Source organism: Cyprinodon variegatus, unplaced genomic scaffold, assembly GCF_000732505.1.
Source record: "Cyprinodon variegatus isolate N-32 unplaced genomic scaffold, C_variegatus-1.0 Scaffold839, whole genome shotgun sequence".
Classification (NCBI taxonomy): domain Eukaryota; kingdom Metazoa; phylum Chordata; class Actinopteri; order Cyprinodontiformes; family Cyprinodontidae; genus Cyprinodon; species Cyprinodon variegatus.
Genome location: NW_015151292.1, coordinates 196,199 through 218,322, shown reverse-complemented (window position 1 = coordinate 218,322; position 22,124 = coordinate 196,199). Strand labels below are relative to the sequence as shown.

The 22,124-nt window shown below is 38.6% G+C and overlaps 1 protein-coding gene across 4 annotated transcripts in view; it reads left to right on the top strand.

The window, feature by feature from the left end:
* LOC107099134 (helicase ARIP4-like) overlaps positions 1-22,124 on the top strand; it is an 84,589-nt gene extending 62,465 nt beyond the window's left edge. For all 4 annotated transcript variants that reach the window (XM_015397134.1, XM_015397137.1, XM_015397135.1 and 1 more), the window contains 21 exons: positions 486-729; positions 3,547-3,680; positions 3,784-3,945; positions 8,161-8,369; positions 8,542-8,724; positions 9,905-10,038; positions 10,208-10,404; positions 10,490-10,693; positions 10,783-10,921; positions 11,000-11,177; positions 11,263-11,484; positions 11,567-11,685; positions 11,811-11,935; positions 12,725-12,824; positions 12,904-13,109; positions 13,751-13,926; positions 15,005-15,201; positions 15,313-15,512; positions 15,612-15,701; positions 15,929-16,024; positions 16,607-22,124. In XM_015397134.1, coding sequence (XP_015252620.1) covers positions 486-729; positions 3,547-3,680; positions 3,784-3,945; positions 8,161-8,369; positions 8,542-8,724; positions 9,905-10,038; positions 10,208-10,404; positions 10,490-10,693; positions 10,783-10,921; positions 11,000-11,177; positions 11,263-11,484; positions 11,567-11,685; positions 11,811-11,935; positions 12,725-12,824; positions 12,904-13,109; positions 13,751-13,926; positions 15,005-15,201; positions 15,313-15,512; positions 15,612-15,701; positions 15,929-16,024; positions 16,607-17,670 — 4,379 coding nt within the window. In that variant the 3' untranslated portion in view covers positions 17,671-22,124. The remainder of the gene's footprint in view (positions 1-485; positions 730-3,546; positions 3,681-3,783; positions 3,946-8,160; positions 8,370-8,541; positions 8,725-9,904; positions 10,039-10,207; positions 10,405-10,489; positions 10,694-10,782; positions 10,922-10,999; positions 11,178-11,262; positions 11,485-11,566; positions 11,686-11,810; positions 11,936-12,724; positions 12,825-12,903; positions 13,110-13,750; positions 13,927-15,004; positions 15,202-15,312; positions 15,513-15,611; positions 15,702-15,928; positions 16,025-16,606) is intronic.

Genomic DNA, 22,124 nt, shown 5'->3' with positions numbered 1-22,124 from the left:
AAAGAACTTTCTGCTTTTTTTAATGAAACATAAAAAAATGTTATACATATTACTGCACATGTGGTTGAGGGTGTAAAGTTTGATTGATATTGTACATAAATGTCATCATTATATTAAACAATAGCCTTTGTATTTCTTGTATAGATCCAAAATACCTCCAACTTTTATTTTCTTTTTTAATAAAGCTACAGCTATAGCTAATGTTCTAGAGGAACTTTTCCATTAATAGCTTAAACACCGGGCTACATACAGCATGGATAGAAAAGCTTCTGTTTAAAACCTGAGCAATTTTATTCGTAACAGTAAAGAAACCTTCTTTAAATGCAAATGTTGAACCTATAATTGATTTATTCTGTGCTTCAGCTGTGTTTGTATCCTTTTTTTAAGTGTGTTAATGGTAATTATTATGATGGTTGATAACAACTGAAACTGATAGACTATTATTGTTATTGATCATTATCTGTGTTTCTGTTTTCCTTACACAGACCAGTCCCACAGCGCCCCCTTCAGCTCGGAGAATGAGGCTCAGGGTGGCGACCCTGCTGTATGGCAGTGTACCCCTCCCCCATCTACCTCACCTTCAGTGGAAACGCCTGCCCACCCGCCCACCTCACAGCCAATGTCCAGACCCCACTCAAGGCCTGCAAGCCAAAGCCCCGCCCCTCCCTCTGCCATGGCAGGAACCAAGAAGAGAAGCTCCAAGCCGGCTCACATGAGACGCAACATCAGGTACTGAAGTTCAAACCATGAGCTTAGATTCAAACACAGATCTGAGTCAGAGAGCTTAGAACAACGCCCCCCTGTTTATTCTGTAGGGATACCGAAGAAACAGCAGAAAAGGCAACAATTAACCCACATATTAAAAGGAGTGAAAATGACATGAAAGAACTGTAGCCTATTAGTAATGGACATTATTAAAGCCTTTGGCACGACCAATATATGCCTAAATTTTTTTTGCTGCATTATAATAAAATGTGATTTTGGATTTTAGATGCTTTAAAAAGCTACATCCTACCACTAATACACTTTGCATTTTTTTTCTATTAGAAAAGCAAATGCAGCAGTTACCCATAAAATCTGTAACTGATTACAGATCTGCTGAGTTGGCAGCTTGATTCCTCCTTAATGCCTGCAACCATCATAAAGCTGAACTGCAAGAAAAGATTGAAACACAGCATTAGGATGAATTACAAACATCTGTTTGTGATCTGGCTTTCATTTAAAGTTTCTGTCTCCTTTATGGAATATCTCTATTTGAAAGGCTTAGACTCTGTTTTAAAGATATTTTAAAAGAATTCATCACACATGTATTTGGGATATGGAGGTAGCTAAAGCCTATTTTGATTTATTAAGGTAAAAAGGATTTAACCAAAGGATAAAACAACAATCAACAATAATACTGTCACATAAGACTTCTGATTACTGTCTTGATCAGTGGATTTTTATGATCTAGTTTGTTCTAAATATGATAATCAGAGATGTGGCATATTTCAGATCCCAGCTTTTTGTTAATCTTCGATCTTTCTGTGTTTTTTTTTCAATATATCTTTTAAAACTATGATTAACAACAATTCTATCATAAAATTTTAGCTTTATTAGCATTATTAACTTCAAAGGAGCATAGCACAAGTTCCAGAGATTTTAAAGATGTTTGCCCCCTCTGGCGCTCAGTTGAAGTGACACCAGTGCTGTGCACGAGGCACAGGTCTTTAGTATAACCTATATTTAGGTTATTTTGAACAGAGCTCACCTTTTTAGTAAAAACAGGGCAGATTGCTGGTCCCTTTTTGTTTTCATTCAACAAGCTGCCTTAAATGCATCAAATTAATAATCATAATTCGTCCTCCTAATTGTCAATCATTCTGGCGATATGTTTACGTAATGCCGTTCTACATACTCATCCCCATGTTTACTTACTGTTGGTGAGTCTGAAAGTAAGCTTGTATGAACGATGCAAACAGCAACTTGTGGACAAGGAGAAATGGGCTTGTGCACGCTCTCGCACGCGTTTCATAGACATTCTCTCTCCGGAGAACCCGCCCTGTTATTCAACCACCAACCAGATTCCCTCTTTCATAAGAATAAATATTAAAGGTATAGTGGAGGAAGTTTACGAATTTTTGAAAAGACCCGCCCTCTACACCTTTAAAAAAATGCACATGCACAACCCTGTACTGTCTCCGGAGCGAGAACAGGGTTGTGCATGTGCATTCTTTTAAAGGTGTAGAGGGCGGGTCTTTTCAAAAATTCGTAAACTTCCTCCACTATACCTTTAATATTTATTCTTATTCAACCACCAACCAGATTCCCTCTTTCATAACACTAACATTTATCTGTTCTCTTGTGTGGGATTAATGAGGGTTAAAGAACACTTGTGGATGGTCTTTTATATCCATCCTCATCAACAGTCGCCCAGTTAATTTCTCTCTATAGCAGGGACTCGACATAGTAACCAGGTCAGCTGAAGTATGCGGCGAGTCACATCCACTCGCTTTCAAAAGAAACTGTGGTCGCGCTTAAAGAGGCGACTGTAGTAAATATAGGAACACTCATTTTACATGTAAGGTGATTGTGAGGGTATGTATAAAAAAGGAAAAATGACATTTTAAAGGCGGATAATCAGGTGTAACATTTTTTAAAATGTATGCGCCATTAGCTTAGTCCAATTTCATACAAGTTTTTCCTGAAAGTTTACTGCGTCCTGCTGGCATATTCATTCTTTTTGTTTTAAAGCTTTGATTTTGCTCTGTTATTAAAAAGCCTTTTGCATTAATTTTGATGCAATGATTAAAATAAAAAAACTAAAACAAAAAATAAGATGAAGGCATTATTTGTGAAAAATAGTTTAAAAAACAGCACAAGTAGGAATAGCTTGCATTCCCAGAAGCCTAGATCCTAAATAAAGAGCTAACATGCCTCTGTCTGAAATAATTTCCCTTTAAAAAGCTTCTGGCACTTTTTATTCTTGCTCTGAATTTTTAAACACCTGAATTTAGTTTGCTTTCATTCTTTTTTTTTTTTTTTTCCCATGCACAGAAAATCATAAAATTCTTGTCACAAATCAACAGATTTCCCTGTGCTTTCTTATTTTTTTTCTCCTCTTGGGAAGAAAAAAAACTGTAGCAAAGCTTTAAAACATTTATTGGACAGAAATGAACATGTCAGCTTAGTATATTATTGTTTTATTTTAACTAAACTATTTGCTAACGTTTTTTTTGAGGTCATACCTCTTGTCTAAAAATATGAATCACTTTCCTTTTAGCAAAACCTTTTTTGAGATCATGCATTTGTAAGTCCATTGCAGAACTCTTATAATTCACAGCATACAGCTGCCTTTTGTTCACTTTAAAGTCTAGCATTTATAAATGAAAGCATCCATAACAGTGGATATGTTACATCAGCGTTTACCAGTGTTGCAAGAGCATTCCTGAAATTACAAGATTCATCTGTCCAAGAGCAAAATGTCAAAAAGACGATATCACCTCGCTGATTGTGTTATAATAAGTATCATTTCACCTAAGTCATGTTTCTTTGGCTATTTTACAGGAAATTGTTGAGGGAACATCAGTTAGATGCAGTGACCAAAGCCGCCCAGCAGGAGGAGCTTGAAAGAAGGCAACGCCTGGGAGAGCATCGAAATCAGGATTTTCCTCTACCTCTGCTGCCTGAATATACAACTGGTACAAAACTCCTCAGACAACATCGCCACTTTAAACTTTGCTCTTTTATTATTGTAATTAATTACAGTCTTACATGTTGCATGATTTTTGTCTGTCTCCTCAGGCGATGTGCCCTCACTGTCAGCATCAGTGTCATTCCAGCGAGATGCAAAGTCCATCAGACAGGATGCCATCTGTTTGGGGTCCAGCAGCACTGCCATCAGCGAAGATACCTGCAAAACTGATGTAACCACCTCTGCAGTTACAGCAAAAACACAAAAAACAGGTAAAACATCCAAAGTTAAAATGAAAGATTTACTTGAAACAGTTGAAAACAGCTTCAAAATGAAGTTTTTGATGGTAAAACTTGTTTCAGTTAGATAAACTAAACCACTTTTAAAGGTTGCTGTTTATGAACAATCTGTTCTTGATCAGGTTGTAGATCTAACCTGAAGTGAACAGAGCCAAACACCACAGATTTAGAAACCATAATGGAGACGTTAACTGGAAGATTAGGTGCACTTAATAAATGCCAGAAATTAAACAAGATCTACTTTCATTTTTAAATGGATACATAAATAGTTAATTTTAAAGTGATTTGTTTCTCTGGATTTAGAGGAACATTTCAATGATGCCCCCCGCCCAGCCCCATTTAAATATGTTTGATATTAAAATCTTATTATAAAAAATAAAAATGACAAAAATCTGAAAACAAATTTAAATTCTAATTTTATCTCTTATTGGTTTGAGTTAATATTTATATATATTGATATTTACCAGCAGACTGAATAATATTAATATTGTTCATATCTGTTATTAATACTCAACAAACCCTCATACCCAAAATCATATCATATAACCTGTGTGTTGGCGTAGGCTTAAGAGATGCAAAAAAAAAAACAAAAAAAAAAAACATTTGAAACTTCAACTGCTTACTAAGATGCACACAAAGTTGTTCTTCATCACGCCACTGATGATATATTCAGCTTTTTAATTTGTGCCTTCCATGCGTCATCCATGAGATGAGAATATGCAGCAAAAGGTTTCAGACCATCGTCTAGTGAAGCTGTCAAAATAATACATATTTCCTTATAAAAGATACTTGAGAAATTAATTACTTAGTGATACAGGCCCAGTTCTCCATTTTGTCTAAATTGTAGCTCTTTTCTTATGGTGGTAAAGCAGCAATAACATGCATTCAGGCCCTCCCAATGCAGCTGGGAGATTTTAACTTGGATAACATGTGGCAAGGCCAGCCAGGAAAATAATTTTTACCTTCGTAATGCAACTGTGCAAACTAAAGTGTTGTTTGGAGGTGCTGTCTCTGTGAAGCAGGCAGAAAGGGAAAATAAGTGAATGCAGAACAAAGTGATCCTTCTAGCTAAGGCTACTACTGTAGAGTTTGAGTGCAAAAGAAAAACGTCCAAAAAAAGCTCTTATACAGATACAGGATGATGACACAAGCAAGCGCCCTAAGTTTAAATGATGGCTTCACAAACAACAGCTGCAGAAAAGATTCATCCATACTCAATGTTTTTTGCCCTCGGCTTGGGTTCTGAACTAAAAGGAAGTCAGTGTTAAGATTTTAAAAATGCCAGGTATCACGTTTTTTTTTTCTAGACATCAGTATTGAAATGGATATTTCAGTATTGTGACTACAGGTTCCTAACAGACGCATGGTTTTAGGCGGTTCTGGTGTTTTAACAAGCATCACAGTGACACTAATAAGCTGGGTGTTGTAACTATATTAAATTCTCCTAATTTAAAACCATTAAGCTTAATTTAAGTTAATTAAGTGGTCTAACAGAGCCTCTGATTCAGCTGAATTTGCCTAGCCTGTATGAAAAATAATGTATTTATTGTTTTAATCGCAATTTAATACTCAGGTTTTACCCAAATCTTTGTAGCCTTGAGCTTTTAGGCTTTTGTTAGTTTTTCTCCTCCTTTTAATATGTTTAAACTACCTGCATACTTTTAGCCTCACGATAAATCTGCAGCTCATGGAATGAAAAAGGGGCCATTTACAGTAACTCATCTGAGTAAAGACACCAAAGATGTTCCCTATCACATAAAGTCTGATATCTTCCAAGTATTTGTTCCATAAAGCTCAAGAAAAGCATCACTAATAGCCATTTGACATTTATTTATGAAATTACACAGCCTGTTTGGCATTGGCTTGGGACACAGACCACATAAAAGGACTTTTATTGCTGGAAATTTCCTGGAAGGATAAATTGTGTATTTACTTGAAAGACACCCTAAAGGATTTTTCTGCATTATATATATTTTCTTCTTTTTTATTTAGTTTCCCTCTCAATTTTATTGTCCATATTATATAAAGGAAACCATTTTAAAAGACAAATTATACTAACTTTAATTTATTTTTTCAAAATACCTTCTATAGTTAAATGACTGTACAACTTATTTGTAACCATTTCATTTGCAGTCATAATTATCCAGCCTTCCTGTTCAGTGTCACTGTGTGTTTTAATTTAGGGAGATGTTTTATATGACTAAGGTACAGCGCGTGCTCCTTTTCTGTCCCTGTGCTCAAACACACACCTCAAGAAAGCCCATCAAACACTCTAGGATAAAAATACACACACACACACACGCTGGGATAAACACATTTTTTAGCGTCAAGATCAAGGCAAACTGCAGACACACACCTACAGTGCAAATAGGAGTGTACTGGAGACGGATGAACCGGTAAACACAGACACATATTCAAGAAGCAGAGGAAGGAAAGACAAAGAAAACAGAGGAATGGAGGGAAGAGGGATGAAATGAGAGGGGTAATAAACCCGCCTGATACTGGGGATGAAGCCAAACACACACTCATAAAGAACACACACCCACACCACAGTGGCACAGTGACATTTCCAGTTGGGGTTGCATAACCAGTCGCCCCCTCCACTAATCCTACTTGTATAACCAGCCATTCACTGCAGTTATATAAGCTCACTCTCCATTTTTTTCAACACACTCTCCTCAGACTCTCTCAGACAGCCAGCTTGTATAACTTTGATACCCTTTTCCGTTCTTCTTTATCTGACAGATTTTTTCCCCGACAAACTCTGACACACTGAGTCTCTCAGTGTTTGTCGGAGTGGGGGGGAATTTTTTTTAAAAAACCAGTAACTACAAATGAGTGTCTCAAAGCTAATGATAATGAGAAGGAAACACCTTGATACTTGTTCCTCTGTTTTACATGTAAAACACCTAATATTTATTGTCCTCTCATTTCACCCATGTTGACGCCAGCGTTAAATTTAATACTTGGAAGTAAGGCTGAAACAATTGGATTAATCATGACTAATCAATTATTGAAACTATCGTCAACTAATTTAGTAATCTATTAAGCTTTAAATGGAGTATAGACTGTAAAACATGCCATTAGCTGACAGAGCGACCCACTTAGAGCAGTAATTATATCACATTTGTAAAAATAAATATATAAACATTTTGCATCTAAGATAGAAAAAAGTTTTTGTCTGTCAGTATGCTCTATCCAGAACTCCTCAAGTGGAAAAGTTTTAGTTTTACGTGGTTTAATTTCGTAAAAGGCGTCGTTAAGGAACCTTTGGCTATTCGATTATTAATCTAAAAAAAATCGACAGATTTATCGATTTACAAAATAACCGTTCGTTGCAGCCCTACTTTGAAGCATTACTTTGTTTGCAGGGTCTATCTAACCTTAATGATTATTGTAATGTCTAATAATGAATATTAATGTGGACCTTGACGTGATGCTCTTATCTTTATCAAGATTTTAAAAAGCTGTAAGTTTTAAACCACTAAAATGCGCTATTTATCGGATGCCATAGAAACTGCCAGAATGACATGCGTTTGACCAGCTTTACATACCACAAAGTAACTTCTGGTTACAAAACTGAGACTAGGGTAGTAAAATTCACAATAGATATTTGTATCGTTGCAAATCTTAATTTTTCACACCCTCGTAAAGCTACCACACGGTCCGTTTCTTAGAAGTATTAGAAGGCTTGAAGCCATAAGGAAATAATGCTCCCATTGCATTTCTCAGCATTCAACACACAATATTATCATGAAATAATCCTTTAAAATGGTCACTGGGCAATAATCACCACATCACTCCATGCAGACAGTTCTCTCAGTTGAAGATCCTGCATCTTCGAACATAAATAAAATATTTGCTTTGGCTAACAGTCATCTGACCACTTGAAACATAGTTTTTTCAGATGGTTGTATGTTTCTTTTGATATGGAAAGAAGGAAAATACTTGTTACACCTCAGCAGAAAACATCAGATCCATCCTGTGAAATTGATTGTATTGAAATCAATTAATAAATGGTTATTTTTGATTGTTTTTATGACAATACTTTGTTTTTCAAAATTGAGCCCTGAAATCTTTTTACGAACGGCTCATAGACCTGGTTAAAACCTGCTTTAAGAAGTTCTAAAGTGAAGAAGAATTACTTAAAATGTTAATATGATTTTTTTTTTCCTTTTTTGTATTAAGAATTATTAGATTTGGGGACAGATGAGGGTGATACTGTTGCTCAAGTCTCCAAAGACGAGGAGGAGAGTGAGCCCAGCGGCGCCCATGCCAACGATGCCCAGAACCAACCCGATTCCCAGGGCAGAGTCCTCATCAACCTCAACCATCCAGCTACAGAGGAGGACATCTTCCTGTCTCCACAGCTGGCTCGGGCCGTTAAACCTCACCAGGTATCAGGACACGTTAAAAACAGGAAACTTTTCTCCGTCCAGACGATCGGGCTAAAAGATCGCTGCTTCCCTTAAACCTTCAAAGAGAATCTGTATATTTGTGCTTTTAGCTGCAGATTTCCTTCAGATTCTTGGCTCTGTCATTTCATCCTTTGTGTCATTCTGTCCTCAGATTGGTGGGATCCGTTTTCTGTACGACAACTTGGTGGAGTCCCTGGAGCTCTTCAGGAACAGCAGCGGGTTCGGCTGTATCCTCGCCCACAGCATGGGTCTAGGCAAAACCCTTCAGGTCATCTCCTTCATCGACGTCTTGTTCAGGCACACCGAAGCTCACACTGTGCTTGCCATCGTACCGGTAAGCATCCGTAGATTATATCAAGACCTCAGCTTTTGATGCTATCTTGACACAAAGAGATCAAATTCATGACCTGTTGTTTTTAAGCTATTTTAAATCGATACAGAATAGATCAACCCGAACATTAAGTCATTTACAGTTGAGCTGAGCAGATGCGTATTTATGTTACTCATTGAAAGGTCCATCTTTGGGAAAAAGAACTCTTCCTCCTACTGAATACTGAACATTATGATGGATTCACATTCCTATGTGGTTCCCACCTGAATGAGTGAAATACATTTTTTGGACATTTCATCAAAACACTCTTTAAGATATACCCTGTCAAACAGGAGTCAGTAAACAAATACAACAAAACAAAACAATCCAATTAAAGGAGTCCAAAAAAAAAAGTGGGTAGAAGTGAACTCTTATAAAATCCCACACATTTTTCACTACTGTTGATCAGTCAAACTCACTTAACCATGGACACATTTGACAAACTGCCATCTATAACCAATAAGTTGAACCTAATATCAGAAGAATTTAATAAATGATAGTAAAGAAGAAACAATAATCCAACATATCCAGACAGTAGTCATTATCTGGATGGTTTTAAACTGGGTCATGCATCTACTTTGTTTCAGTTCTTTCCTTACGTTATTCCACAGCCGTACACCACATATGAAGACACAGAACGTTCTCTTTAACGTTTTTAGATTCAAAATACCCCTTAAATTATAACCTCTCCCTCTATCTTGAAACATTTCCTATATATTAGCTGTTAAAGTATTATATCTTGCTCTGGCGGTGGTTCACCTTATTATAGTTATTAATGTTAAACATTAGAAAAGGCTAGTAGATGGTCACTAGTATCAGTTATTAACACCCACTTACTGCTTTATTATCAGTAACATTTGTATGTATGTGACAAATCCATCTCATTATTAGTTGGGCTTTCTCTAATCATTTAAATTTAAATCTGAATTTTAAAAAAGGAGAAAATCCTCCCAAAAAATGACTTACTTACTAACACTAATCCATTTTTATTTTGGTATTTTACTAAATATAAGGGGTGTATTTTGGAAAATAAAATGTTATGTGTAAATGTAAAGATCTTTCTTTATGTCTAGGACTCAAATAATAACTATGAACGACAAAGCTTTCCCAGAAAAGTTGGATAAACATCCTTCTTTCCTTACAGGTGAATACTCTGCAGAACTGGCTCTCAGAGTTCAACACATGGGTCCCTCCTCCTGAAGCATTACCTCCAGACACCGATCCTGCGCTGGTCACACCGCGCGCATTTAAGGTTCACATCCTGAACGACGAACACAAGTAGGTGGACAAAAGAATCCTGTTATTTGTATGACAGACTGTAAAACCTGCAGTACATGCTATCATTTAATCGTTTAGTTAAGGTGGAATGGGGAGATGAAGATCTGTCACTTTTAACCTATAATGGATAGTTTGTAAGACCAACCTTTCATTTTGACCCAATGCATAGAAACACAGCATCTAGGGCCAAGGTGGTGGAGGAGTGGTCTCGGGACGGCGGTGTCCTGCTGATGGGGTATGAGATGTACCGTCTTCTGTCTTTGAAGAAGAGCTTTGTGGCTGGGCGAAAGAAGAGGAGCAAAAAAACTACAGGATCTGATATCATAAACCTGGATGAAGATGACAGACAGCAAGAACTCCTGAAAGGTTGGGGATGACACACAGTAGAAGAAAACAGATATAAAGATGATGATGGAGAAAATTAAAATAAAAAAAATGTTCTTTGGTTCAGCCGTGGAAAAAGCCCTCTCCCAACCTGGTCCCGATGTTGTGATCTGTGATGAAGGCCATCGTATTAAGAACTGCCACGCCAGCACATCTCAGGCCCTAAAGAACATACAAACGCGGCGGCGAGTAGTTTTGACTGGCTATCCTCTTCAGAACAATCTCATCGAGTACTGGTGCATGGTCGACTTTGTGCGTCCAGACTTTCTAGGTAGGTGATGAGATGTGTTTAGATTCTCCGTTTCCTATTTCTCTCTGAATGCTCCTCATATAATCCCTTTTTTGATGTTTCCTTTTTAGGTACAAGACAGGAGTTCAGCAACATGTTTGAACGACCCATCCTAAACGGACAGTGTGTGGACAGCACACCTCAGGACATCCAGCTGATGAGGTACAGGAGCCACGTCCTCCACAGCCTGCTGGAGGGCTTTGTGCAGAGGTAAGATCGCCGCTGCTCAGGAGATGAAACTCAATCTCTCTTTACAACACTTTGCTGACTCATTTATCTGTAATCCAGGCGAGGCCACGATGTCCTGAGGGACCAGCTACCCTCCAAGGACGAGCATGTGATCCTGGTGCGTCTGTCTCCCCTGCAGAGGGCGCTCTATACTGAGTTTATGAACCGCTTCAGAGAAGCGGGGAACACTGGCTGGCTCAGCCTGAACCCCCTGAAAGCTTTTTGCGTCTGCTGCAAGGTAAGAGGATGCCGCTCATTATCTTCACTCTGCATCTTTTAGAGAGGAATATTTTCTTGACTAAATGCATTTTGTTGTTCTTTAGATCTGGAATCATCCAGACGTGCTGTATGAGGCTTTGCAGAAAGAAAATATGGCAAGCGAGCAGGATTTGGACCTCGATGACATCACGTCCACTTCACAGGGCAGATGTCCCACCGCAGCACCGGGTCCAAAGTCAAAGAGTTTGGACAACCCAGATCCTATTGGTGGATTGAGTCTAAACCAGCTGCAGGAGAAGGCCAATCAGGTCATCACGTATGAATGGGTACGCACCGGTTCAAGGTTTTCCAACATTAGGTTTCCTCCATCTAGCGTCTGATCTAACAGCGTCTCTTTTACATGGCCAGGCCAAAGAACTCATGTATGACTACAAGCCTGGAATCCTGGAAAACTCAGCAAAGATGGTGCTTTTGTTCCACCTCATTGAAGAAAGTGTCAAGAAGGGAGACAAAATCCTGGTTTTCAGGTAAAAGATCAAGTAATACTAGGTTTCATTTGGAAAAATACAAACTCCTGCGGTGAGATTTCAATCTTATCTTGCCTTTGATTTTCTTTTTGATCTCATAATGCCTTCTCCTGCTCCTCTTGCAGTCAGAGTTTGTCCACACTGACGGTGATTGAGGAATTCTTGGCCAAAAGACCAGTACCTCCTTCACCATATACAACCAGCAAAGACAGACCCAGCCAGAACTGGGTCCGTAACCTCAACTACTACAGTAAGTTATCACTCATGACTCTTTCAGCACATTTTATATTGATCATCCAGATTACACTTACATAATAGATTGCTCTCAAGCTCAAATATGAATAACTTATCTGGTGCAAACACAGTCATGACTCAATGTTTATTCTGATTTTTCTATAGAGAATGTACTCAGTTAGAACAATCTTATACTAAACAACTCCTGAACTCGTTTACTAATTAATCTGTCTGATCTTTTGAAGAAGGGTTCATCTATCTGAATTAAGGGCTTCAGTTTAGCAGTTGAGCTTCCCTTCTCATTAACCCTAAATGAGTGCTGCCACCTGCAGGCATTTTTTGTAACATGCAACCTTCTCCATCTGGTTACTCAGCATTGAAATTCCTGAAGTTGTTGCTGGTTGTTTGTTTTATTAAACTTCAGAATTATTCTGAAAGCATTTCTTTTTGTTTCTTTTGAGAGAGAGTATTCCAAAAAAGTATAAAAAAAAAACAAAAACAAAAAAAACAATCCACTGGACTTTGTTTCCAAAAGACGTTTCGCTTCCGATCCAGGAAGCTTTTTCAATTCAAAATGTCAGAATTAGCGTTGAATTCGAAGCTTTATATATAGTGGCCCAAAATCTAGTTTTGTTTTAAAACATGCAAATTGAACCAGAAAAACAGGTCCATCCATTAGCAAACGGGAGACATTTTGGGTTCTTTGTTTGAGAGAGAGAAATTAAAAGATGTTTTTATGTCAGTTTAAACTAGGGAATTTCTTGCTTGTTATTTTGCCCATGTTTAACTTTGGGATATTTTTAAGGACTGGATGGAAGCACGACGGCCTCAGAGAGAGAGCGACTGATTAACCAGTTTAATGACCCAACCAATACCTCTGCTTGGGTTTTCCTTCTTTCAACCAGGTAACACACACATACCATAATATTATCAATAACATGGCCTAATGTCAGAAATACAGTAAAGTCACTGTCTGGACCACAGGGCTGGTTGTCTGGGTGTGAACCTGATCGGGGCGAACCGTGTGGTGGTGTTTGATGCCTCCTGGAACCCCTGCCATGACGCCCAGGCTGTGTGCCGCGTGTATCGCTACGGACAACGGAAACCGTGTCACATCTACAGACTGGTGTGTGACTTCACTCTGGAGAAAAAGATTTATGACCGCCAGATCTCCAAGCAGGGCATGTCGGGTGAGTTAAACAAAAATCAGATTTCTATGGTTATAGAAAATAAGTATTAAACTTGACTCTTTTATTTGAGTTTGGTAAGAAGAACTTCACTTGCATTTTGTGTAACGTTGATGCTCTGCCATTTATAGAGTCAGGTTATTATGATACATTATTATGGCTCTCTGTGTGGGTATCTAGCCTGCCGCTTCTAGTTTTAAAACTCACTCACTGGAATAAGAAGGATGAATGGTTCCTATTCAGTTTCCCCTCCATGACCAAAAGTATTTCAAACAAGCAAAACGGCAAATAAATGGACTGACTGAATTCACACTGTAGCGCACCCCAGCCCCACTCAGATACCTAAACACATCATACAATGATACAACTCTGTTAAGAGTCATGTCCAGGGTTACATCAACATGTGTTGAAAGCAAGAATCCACAACTTCCTTCATTCCAAAATAAATTTTTTCAACCAGCTCAAATATTTGTCCATATTTCAGAGATTAAAATTAAAGATTTCTTTGAGTTTTGAAAGATAAAAATATGTAATATCATTGAATTCCTGTCTTTGTCAAAATGTTTTCTTCTTTGTCACATTCTAAGCTAGTCTAGTTTAAATTACATGAATCACAATCTTGCCCCGTCATCTTCTCCCGATAGACCGCGTTGTGGACGACCTGAACCCTGTGCTGAATTTCACCAGGAGGGAAGTTGAATCTCTTCTCCATTTTGTGGAGGAGGAACCAGATCCGTCCCAAATCAGGCTGCTCCCTGGAGATATCGGGGAAAGTGTCCTGCAGAGAGCGCTGCACCGTTACTCTCACCTCATCACCAAGGTAGTTGGATATAACACACCTTTGTCCTTCGACAACCTTTAAAAGGAAATTAGAGTAGAACAAACGGGGATGGAGTTTGTTATGGGATACAATACTCTGCAGGTTTTGTTTTGTAAATGTTTTACTAATCAGTGAAAATAATCTCAGCCCAACAAGACCTGTTTTTAAAACGGAACTGGAAATATTTTTACTCAAGGTTTTAAATACATACTCTCTCTTTTATTCACACCTTTGACTTTTCAGATTCAGCCTGTTTTGTGAATTGTTGATCTGGTTTAATCATCTCCATGAACCTGTTTTTATCGATGGAAAGAAAATTAAAAGCCCTCCAATACATGGCTGTCCAATTACAGTTATTGTAGTCGTCTTTATGCTACGTTCACACCTAAAGCAGCAGGAGCAGCGAAAATGTGTGTGCTGCTTCGTTTTTGATGCTGTAAACGCTGACGCTGCTCAAAACACGCTGCAGGACCTTTTCCTGCGCCTTGATGCACATCAACCATTGACTTTGCATGTAACCCTGCTGCCTCTGCTGCTTTAGGTGTGAACGTAGCATAAGTTAACTCTGGAGGAGCTTCAGAGTTTCACATCTCAGGTGGGAGAATCTGTCAAGGTGATAACTATCAGTTGTGCTTTCCTCAAATCTGACTTTATGAAATAGTCGACCAGGAAGCTCAAATTAGTCTGAAACTGATGTCTCGCCTAGATGGAAAAACCTCTGTGTGGCAAAACATTGACACTGTACACCATCCTGTGACCAAACATGGTGGCATCATTAAGCTGCTTTTTATAGCAGGGATGAGTTAGCTGTTCAGAGATACTGGGAAGATGGATTTATCCAAATTACGGTGGAAATCTACTGAAAAAAAAGAAACTTAAGCTGTAAAAAACTGGGGCGAAGACTCCCCTTCCTTTACCAACTTCTACAACACTGAGAGCTACAATGGACTGGTTATTTCTGTAACGAAATGTTACATAAGTAGGGGCTAAGGGGCTGAACACCTTGTAAGGGATTGTCTATAAAAAACTGTAAAATGGGTGATTATGAGTAGAAGTCTTATCATCTTCCTCCTTTCAGCAACCCTTCCCCCATGAGTCCCTGCTAATAGATCGCAGAGAGTTAAAGCTGAGCAGCACTGAGAAGAAAGCCGCTAAAAAGGGCTACGAAGAGGAGAAGAGGGCGTCTGTGCCGTACACACGCCCATCCTACGCTCACTATTACCCTGCCAGTGATCAGAGCCTCACTAACATCCCTGCTTTCAGCCAGAGAAACTGGTCAGTGCGTCGCCACTCAAGGAAATATAATGTATCAACATCTCATCTTATCAAGGTTTTGTTACCTTTCTAAAAGCCACATTTGTGATAAGTAATCTGATCTCTGTTCAGGCGTCCTCCCACTCGCGCTGAGGAGAAACCAGTGGCCAGTGTTCGGCCCGTTCAGTCTGCTTCAGTTCCCACGATGCCTCGCCATGTGGCTGCAGGTTCAGCCTCAGATCGTGGCTCCTCTTCATCCAGCCTCGGAGGATTCCCTGTCAACTGCCTGCAGAAGGCTGGCGTGTTTGTACAGAAGATTGTCACCACTACTGGTGGGCAAGCTGCACTAACACTCGTGATCTAATCCTTGTTCCTTTTTTAAATGATAATAAGCATCTGAAAATGAATGTTTTGTTCTCCATCTGTTTCAGACATAGTGATTCCAGGTACCAACAGCTCAACAGATGTGCAGGCGAGGATCACTGCTGGAGAAAGCATTCATGTTATCAGGGGCACAAAAGGTACCAGACTACAAATAGGCCTACATGCAATCTTTGGGACAATTATCTGTTATGCTTTTTTTTCTTTGTTACGTTTAAGTCAACCATACAACACCAATTAATTAATAGGATTTTTTCAGCTGCTATAAAAGATGTCATTTTGAGTCATGCGTAAATTGATTAAGCCTGTCTGCATCATCTGTCTGCAGTGGAAACTAAACACCTTGATTACTTTTGTTTATATTCAGGAACGTATATCAGGACATCTGATGGCCGGATCTTTGCCATTAGAGCAGCTAATAAGGCTAAGACGGTGGACGAGAACCCAGCAGCTCCTCCTAAAGGTAAAACTGTTAGTACTTTGATTCCATTAAAAGCATAAAGCCTTTGCTGATTAACACAGTATTGTAAATGTATTCCATTTTCTTTAACTTTCCCGTATTTTGTCAACACAAACTTGAATCCATTTCATTGAGATTGAATCCAATAGACCTGAAAGTGGTTAATGATTGAGAAGTTCAATTATTATTAATGCCTTCAGGGGGGTTATACTTTAAAATTTTAAATATGTGGAGCTTATTTGCCTTCAGCTCTTCCAACTCTGCTGCCTTTCGATGCACCTATGGCTGCAGATCTTCTAGAATATGTCTGTTCCAGCTCTGCATATCCAAATGCTTTTTTTTTTTTGCTTTTCTGCAAAATGGCTCAGTAAGGCTAGATGGAGATTGTGTGCAAATAGTCATTTCCTAATCTTTCTTTTGGGCTCTTTTAGATTTCTGTCTAATTTCAAATTAATTAAAAGGTTTTAGATTTAGGTCATTAAGTTTGTAGATTCACGGAATTCTGTTCTCAGAGTCTAAAAACTGTGTTTAAAGTTATTAAAAACAGTATTCTTAAGTCAACGTTGAATGTCTTTCCTCTTTCAGACTCGAAGGTTCCACATCAGGAAGTTTCCTCCAGTGGCAGTAATGGTTGCATATCCCCTGACAGGAAGGTGGTGGTACCCTCCAAGACTGTGCCCCGCCCTCTTTCCCCCGACAGCCCAGAGATCCTCAGTGAGTTGCAGCGCTACACGGCTGGCTCGGGGGCTGACACCACTGCAGCCTCCATCGTTCAGCAAGAGAGAGCCGCTGACAGCAGCGTCAGCAACAAGCCGCCTTCAAATAAGCTGCAGGACAAATGTGGCAGCAGTAGGAGCGCCTTTCCTGGGGAATCTATGAGCTGCCATGATGCCTCACTTTCTAATGTAATCCAGCCAAACGTGGACACCGGTGTTCCACAAGACTTGAGGATAAGCAGCAAACGTAAAGCCTTCAGCCCGTCCCTGGAGGAGAGAGTCAGTAAGCAGCCCTATGCAGGAAAACACTCCTCAGCCCCTCCGCCTTCAGCAGGGTTCCCCTTCCCAGGGGGGTATGGCCTTCCCCCGATGGGTCTCAGCTCTGCCATGTTGGGCAGTTCAGTGGGGCATCCGCTCTTCTTGGGGTCAAACTCGCACTACTTCAACCCCCCCAACACTCAGCTGGGAGACCCTGCTTACATGTATCGAGATGTCTTCGGCTTTAGCGGCGCCAACGCGGTCCCCTCTTCCTCCTCTCCGTCCTCATCAACAACAATCACCGCTACTGCCTCATCGGCTCCTTCTGCTGCCAGTTCTCTTCCGGGAGCCCTCCCACCATACATGTTGAGCCCCAGTATGGCTGGAATGATCCCACCAGGCTTTCCCATTTCATACAGCCCATCGCTGGCTGGACTTTATTCTGGCTCCATGCTGCCTGGCCCGGCTGCCACTCCTGTTCCAGCCGAAGCCAGTTTTTTGTCTCAGTACCCCCAAACTGCTGCCTCAGGCTCCTCCTCCTCTCCTTCCTCGATTTCCCCCGCAGACCGCCCAGAGAACCACCAGGCTGCTGCCCTGGTGAACGGCAGGGAGAACGGCGCCGGCAGCAGCTCTGATGATGATGATGATGACATAATCGAGATGAGGGCCCAGTGAGACCAGAGAAAACATTCAGCTTGTCCTGCTAGTCAGATACAGTTTTCTCTAAGGGGGTAAGGAAGAACATTGAAGAGAGTTGACCTTCAAAATCTTAATTTTGGTCACCTGTATTGCCTTGGAGAAACAACCTTAAAGGTGACTGAAAACAGAGACACTGAGTGACAGATATGATGCTGAATATCAGAATGTGAAGCATTTAAAAACATCCCATTGGGAGGGAAGGGGTTTAAATTCAATGGACTGAGCTTCCAAATTCATTTGTCCAATCCTGGCATTAAAAAGCTCATCACTGGATTGAGACCTGCTGAGTGTGAGCCTGCAGTGACTACAAACGGCCGCCAGCTGAACTGTTGACTTTAGAGATTCTACGGTAGTTCTGCAGCTTTGCTAAATGTGAAGTGAAGACTGTTGCTTACAGCTAATAAAAAAGATCAACCAGAGGCTGGAGTTTCTCTTTAAATGACAGTTCAGGATTTTAAAAGAAGTTTCTGATAACTTTTCTGGTGTCTTTATAAAACAAATGTAGATAAGTTGGACCTAAAGCTGACCGTTAGTCTGAGAGAAAGCAAGACGAAACATTTAAATAAAATGTCATAGCAGTTCACTTTAATTTATGCATATATAAATCGAGTTTCCATATAGCATTTACTCAAACAGAATCTGATGAACACAAACAAGAAATGGAGGTTGGAGGCTGTGCACCACCAATTATCTTCCTGTGTGAAACGAGTGCTGAGAATGGACCATGTAAAGTTTATCTTGTCAGAGTAACTTTTTGAGATTAAAATAAAAGATTTTAAGAGGTTAAAAATATTTAAACATTTCGTAATTGCCTTACCATATTTAATGGGAAATTACTCTGACCAGAAAAGCATGCTCTGTCCTCTGCAATTCCTTTATAATCAATATATGCATTTTCCTTTTACCGAGCTTGTTTGGTAGAATATGTTGTTTTTGAAATTTTAAGATGGCTGAATTTGCTCTTTGCTTCTCTTTAACTAGCCATTAGCTTTATCCTCTAGCACAAACTAATTGGTAATTCTACAAAATGATAAAGAAAGCTATTTTAGTAGAATATTAACTGCTTAAAACCTGTTATTAGGAACTGACTTTAAAAATCCTGACCTTTCTCATTGGAGAATAACATCCTAACAGCTGAGGTAGCTTGTAGTACATTTGTTCAATAACTTTAAAAAGGTTTTGTCATTTGTTGAATACTGCTACTGAATATTTTCTGGAACATCTATTGAAAATGGTAAAAAAAAAAAAAAAAAAAAAATCAAATCATACAAAAGGATTGTTGTTGCGCTTAATAATTCACTGCCAGGAAAGGATGTCTTGTATATTTTTTTTTTCAAAGGGTGAAATAATGTGTCATCTTAGGTTTTGGCAAGGTTTAAAACATTATACCAGTGCTTAAAACTCCAATGAAAGAATGTACGATAAATCGAATGCCTTCATATCGGGCCTTTTTTCTGTCAGAAAAGATTTCTTTCTTTTAGGCGTTTGGTGTAGGAAATCTTTTATTCTATTTTTTTTTTATGTGTAATGTATTTTTATGTGATTTACTTTTTCAAAAAACAAAGCAGGCAATTGCCTAAAAACAGCCAGGTGGAAAAAAAAAAAAAAAAGACAAAAAAAAAGCTAATGAGGTGTCATCCTTGTAGCGGAGAAACAACCAACAGAAAATGCCTTTATTTGCCTCCCATCTTTCTGAATGTTAGCTGTGAGAGAGATGAGGTAAGGGGAGACTGAATCTCACCCACAGTCTTACTGTAGCCTAGAGAAAAATGATGCAAAACACTCACTCAAGCCTATATATATATACGGTATATATACATACATACAACCCCTGGAGGAGCTAAGCTTCGCAGCCCCTCCAAAGTTTCGGTTACACTCGTGTTGTTACTGTTTGTGTCGGCGGCTTGTCTTCTTAAAGGTTACAAAAGGAATCATTCTCAAAAAGTGAGGAATGCAAACTTTCGGTGTAGATTCACGCTTTCACTCTGGTGTTTTTGTTTTTTCACCCATATTCTGTTTGTGTCTCATCTTGTGTTTGAAAAGCCTAATCTAACTTGATTTTGGAGAGATTGTGTGGCTTTTATGTTCAAACTCATATGAAACCTTTAAATCAAAGAGGATTGCATGTGATTGCAAATATTGATTGCAGATCAGAAATTAAGTTCACAAAAGGCATGGGCCAGTTACTGGTATTGAGTTTCAAAACAAAGATTTACTGATTTTACCCCATGGCTTAAAACAGAGGTATCCAAAGTGCAGTCAACAGGACATCTATGGCATTTGAAAGGATTTAATTAACTTTTAAAATTTTACTTTTAAGGAATGGTACAACTTTGACCCATCATACAGGCAGTGTTTTATTTTGGGAAAAGATTTTCACAGATAAACTAAATTATTCCTAAAAAGGAAAATTTTAGGTACAGCAAAAAAAAAAACATAAAATTTACGTTGATTCATTTCATTCCCTTTTTTTTGTGTGTGTTCTTCAATTTTGATTTCCCCACTGATGTGTTACAGCTGTTGCTTAGAGACAAACTTGGGTGCACTCTTCAGAGTGTAAAAAAACTGAAATGACCCGCATCCGGTTTTTTAAAAAGAAAAAATCAATAAAAAAATAGCCTGTTTTTCTTTAGAGCATAGAGTAAAGCGGTGCTGCCTTTTTTGCCGCCTGTTGCTGCTCACTGCTGGTCAGATGGCTAAAAGAAGCCTGGTCCATTGACCTCATATACACAGTAGATTCTTGATAATTCTGCTTAATTTTTTTTATTTCTGATGAAAAACACAGAAGCTAATTGCCCCACCGTGCTTACTATGATAACCCAGCACTGAGGAGCTGGCTGGCAAGCTGTTAATATTTGTGTTTTACCTCAAAACTGTGGTATTATTACTCATGGTTTAACCTACCATGAACATCTCATACCAGCCCATGCCTGCTCTATTGTGGCTATGGTTGAGAAATACATATCCACGGCATACACTGTGCACCACTGTAAAATCGACATTAATTGTATTTTTAGGTTTTGAAAAAACCATACCAGTTTGTTCTTCGTATTAAACATAAATCAACCTTCGATGAGTTTTGATGAATTGTCTTTCTGTGAAAATTCCCGTTTTTCCAGAACGGCTGCAGCTACAGCTTTTAACAGCGACCCGCTCTGAACATGAACATGAAACTCTGAACATCATCAAACCAAGACTCGAATATTTGGTTTTTTTTTTCTTCAATTGATTTGTTCTTTGTTGTAAAGCAGTTTACTCATGTTGCTTTTATTTTCCTTCTCATTTGACAACTTATGAATTTTACCAAATTTAATTTATTTATGACTTTGCATATTTATTCATTTGTATTTTCATTTTTGTATTGTGCAATTTTTGATTTTTTTTTTTCACTATCATGTTTGTAAGATTTTTTTATGGTCCTGTTTGTGATGTTATCCCAGTCGGTTACCTCAAACCTATTTGAGGATTGTGTTTGCTTATGATGGATGACAGTTAACGAGTCTGATCCAACAACCAATTAATGGACCAACCAATTATTCTTTGCTGAGCAATATTCAGGATTTTAAGAAATGGGCTTTCCCTGAAAAATTTAATGGGAAACTTTTAAAAGTACATTGACAGTTTAGCATTAAAAATAGATTCATTATTTGGACATGCAGCTGCAATTTCAAAAAATGTAAATTAAAAAGGAGGGAAAAAAACAGCAGTAAAAGATGGCATCGAATGCTTCTCATTCCCTTTTGCGTGATTCATCACCACGTCCGGGTTGTTTGTCATACCATGATGCCAAATGAGTTTCCTCTGTGATAAACTTTCTGGCTCATCTGCTCAGCTTTTGCTGTGAAGACTGGTTTGTTCTGCAGTTTTACAGCTTTCTACTTGAATTTACATATTTATTTATACAAAGCAGTTTGAACGAGTTAGCTGAGCCGTCTGTCTGAATTCCAATTTAGGCAAGAAGGTAGAGTAATCTGCTGACTTAAAGGATGTTCTCTATTCAAAGCCTGTTGAGCAGATGATCAGTGCTTAAGGACAATGGATTAACATTTTACATATTTTTTGTTTGTTTTATTCGACTTTGTAAATAAAAGAAACTGTTCTAAATAATATTTTTTCCCATTTCTTTATACTAATTGTTAGATACAAGTAGTTTATGATTAACCACACAGCACAGACACTGAATCACAGGTTTTGGAGGTTTTTGACATTAATACATGGCCTCTTACCCAGGGTCTCACTGTCTCATTGGATGAGTGATTACTTATTGCTTCCACATTGTTTTCCCCATATATAAACGATAATTTTGCAGATTTATTGTCAGTATTTTATTGATTTAACCTGATTATTATTACCTAATATTATAAAGGAACATCTACTATAGAGACAGCAGCACTATATAGTAGATGTTCAATATATAGTAGTTATACTAC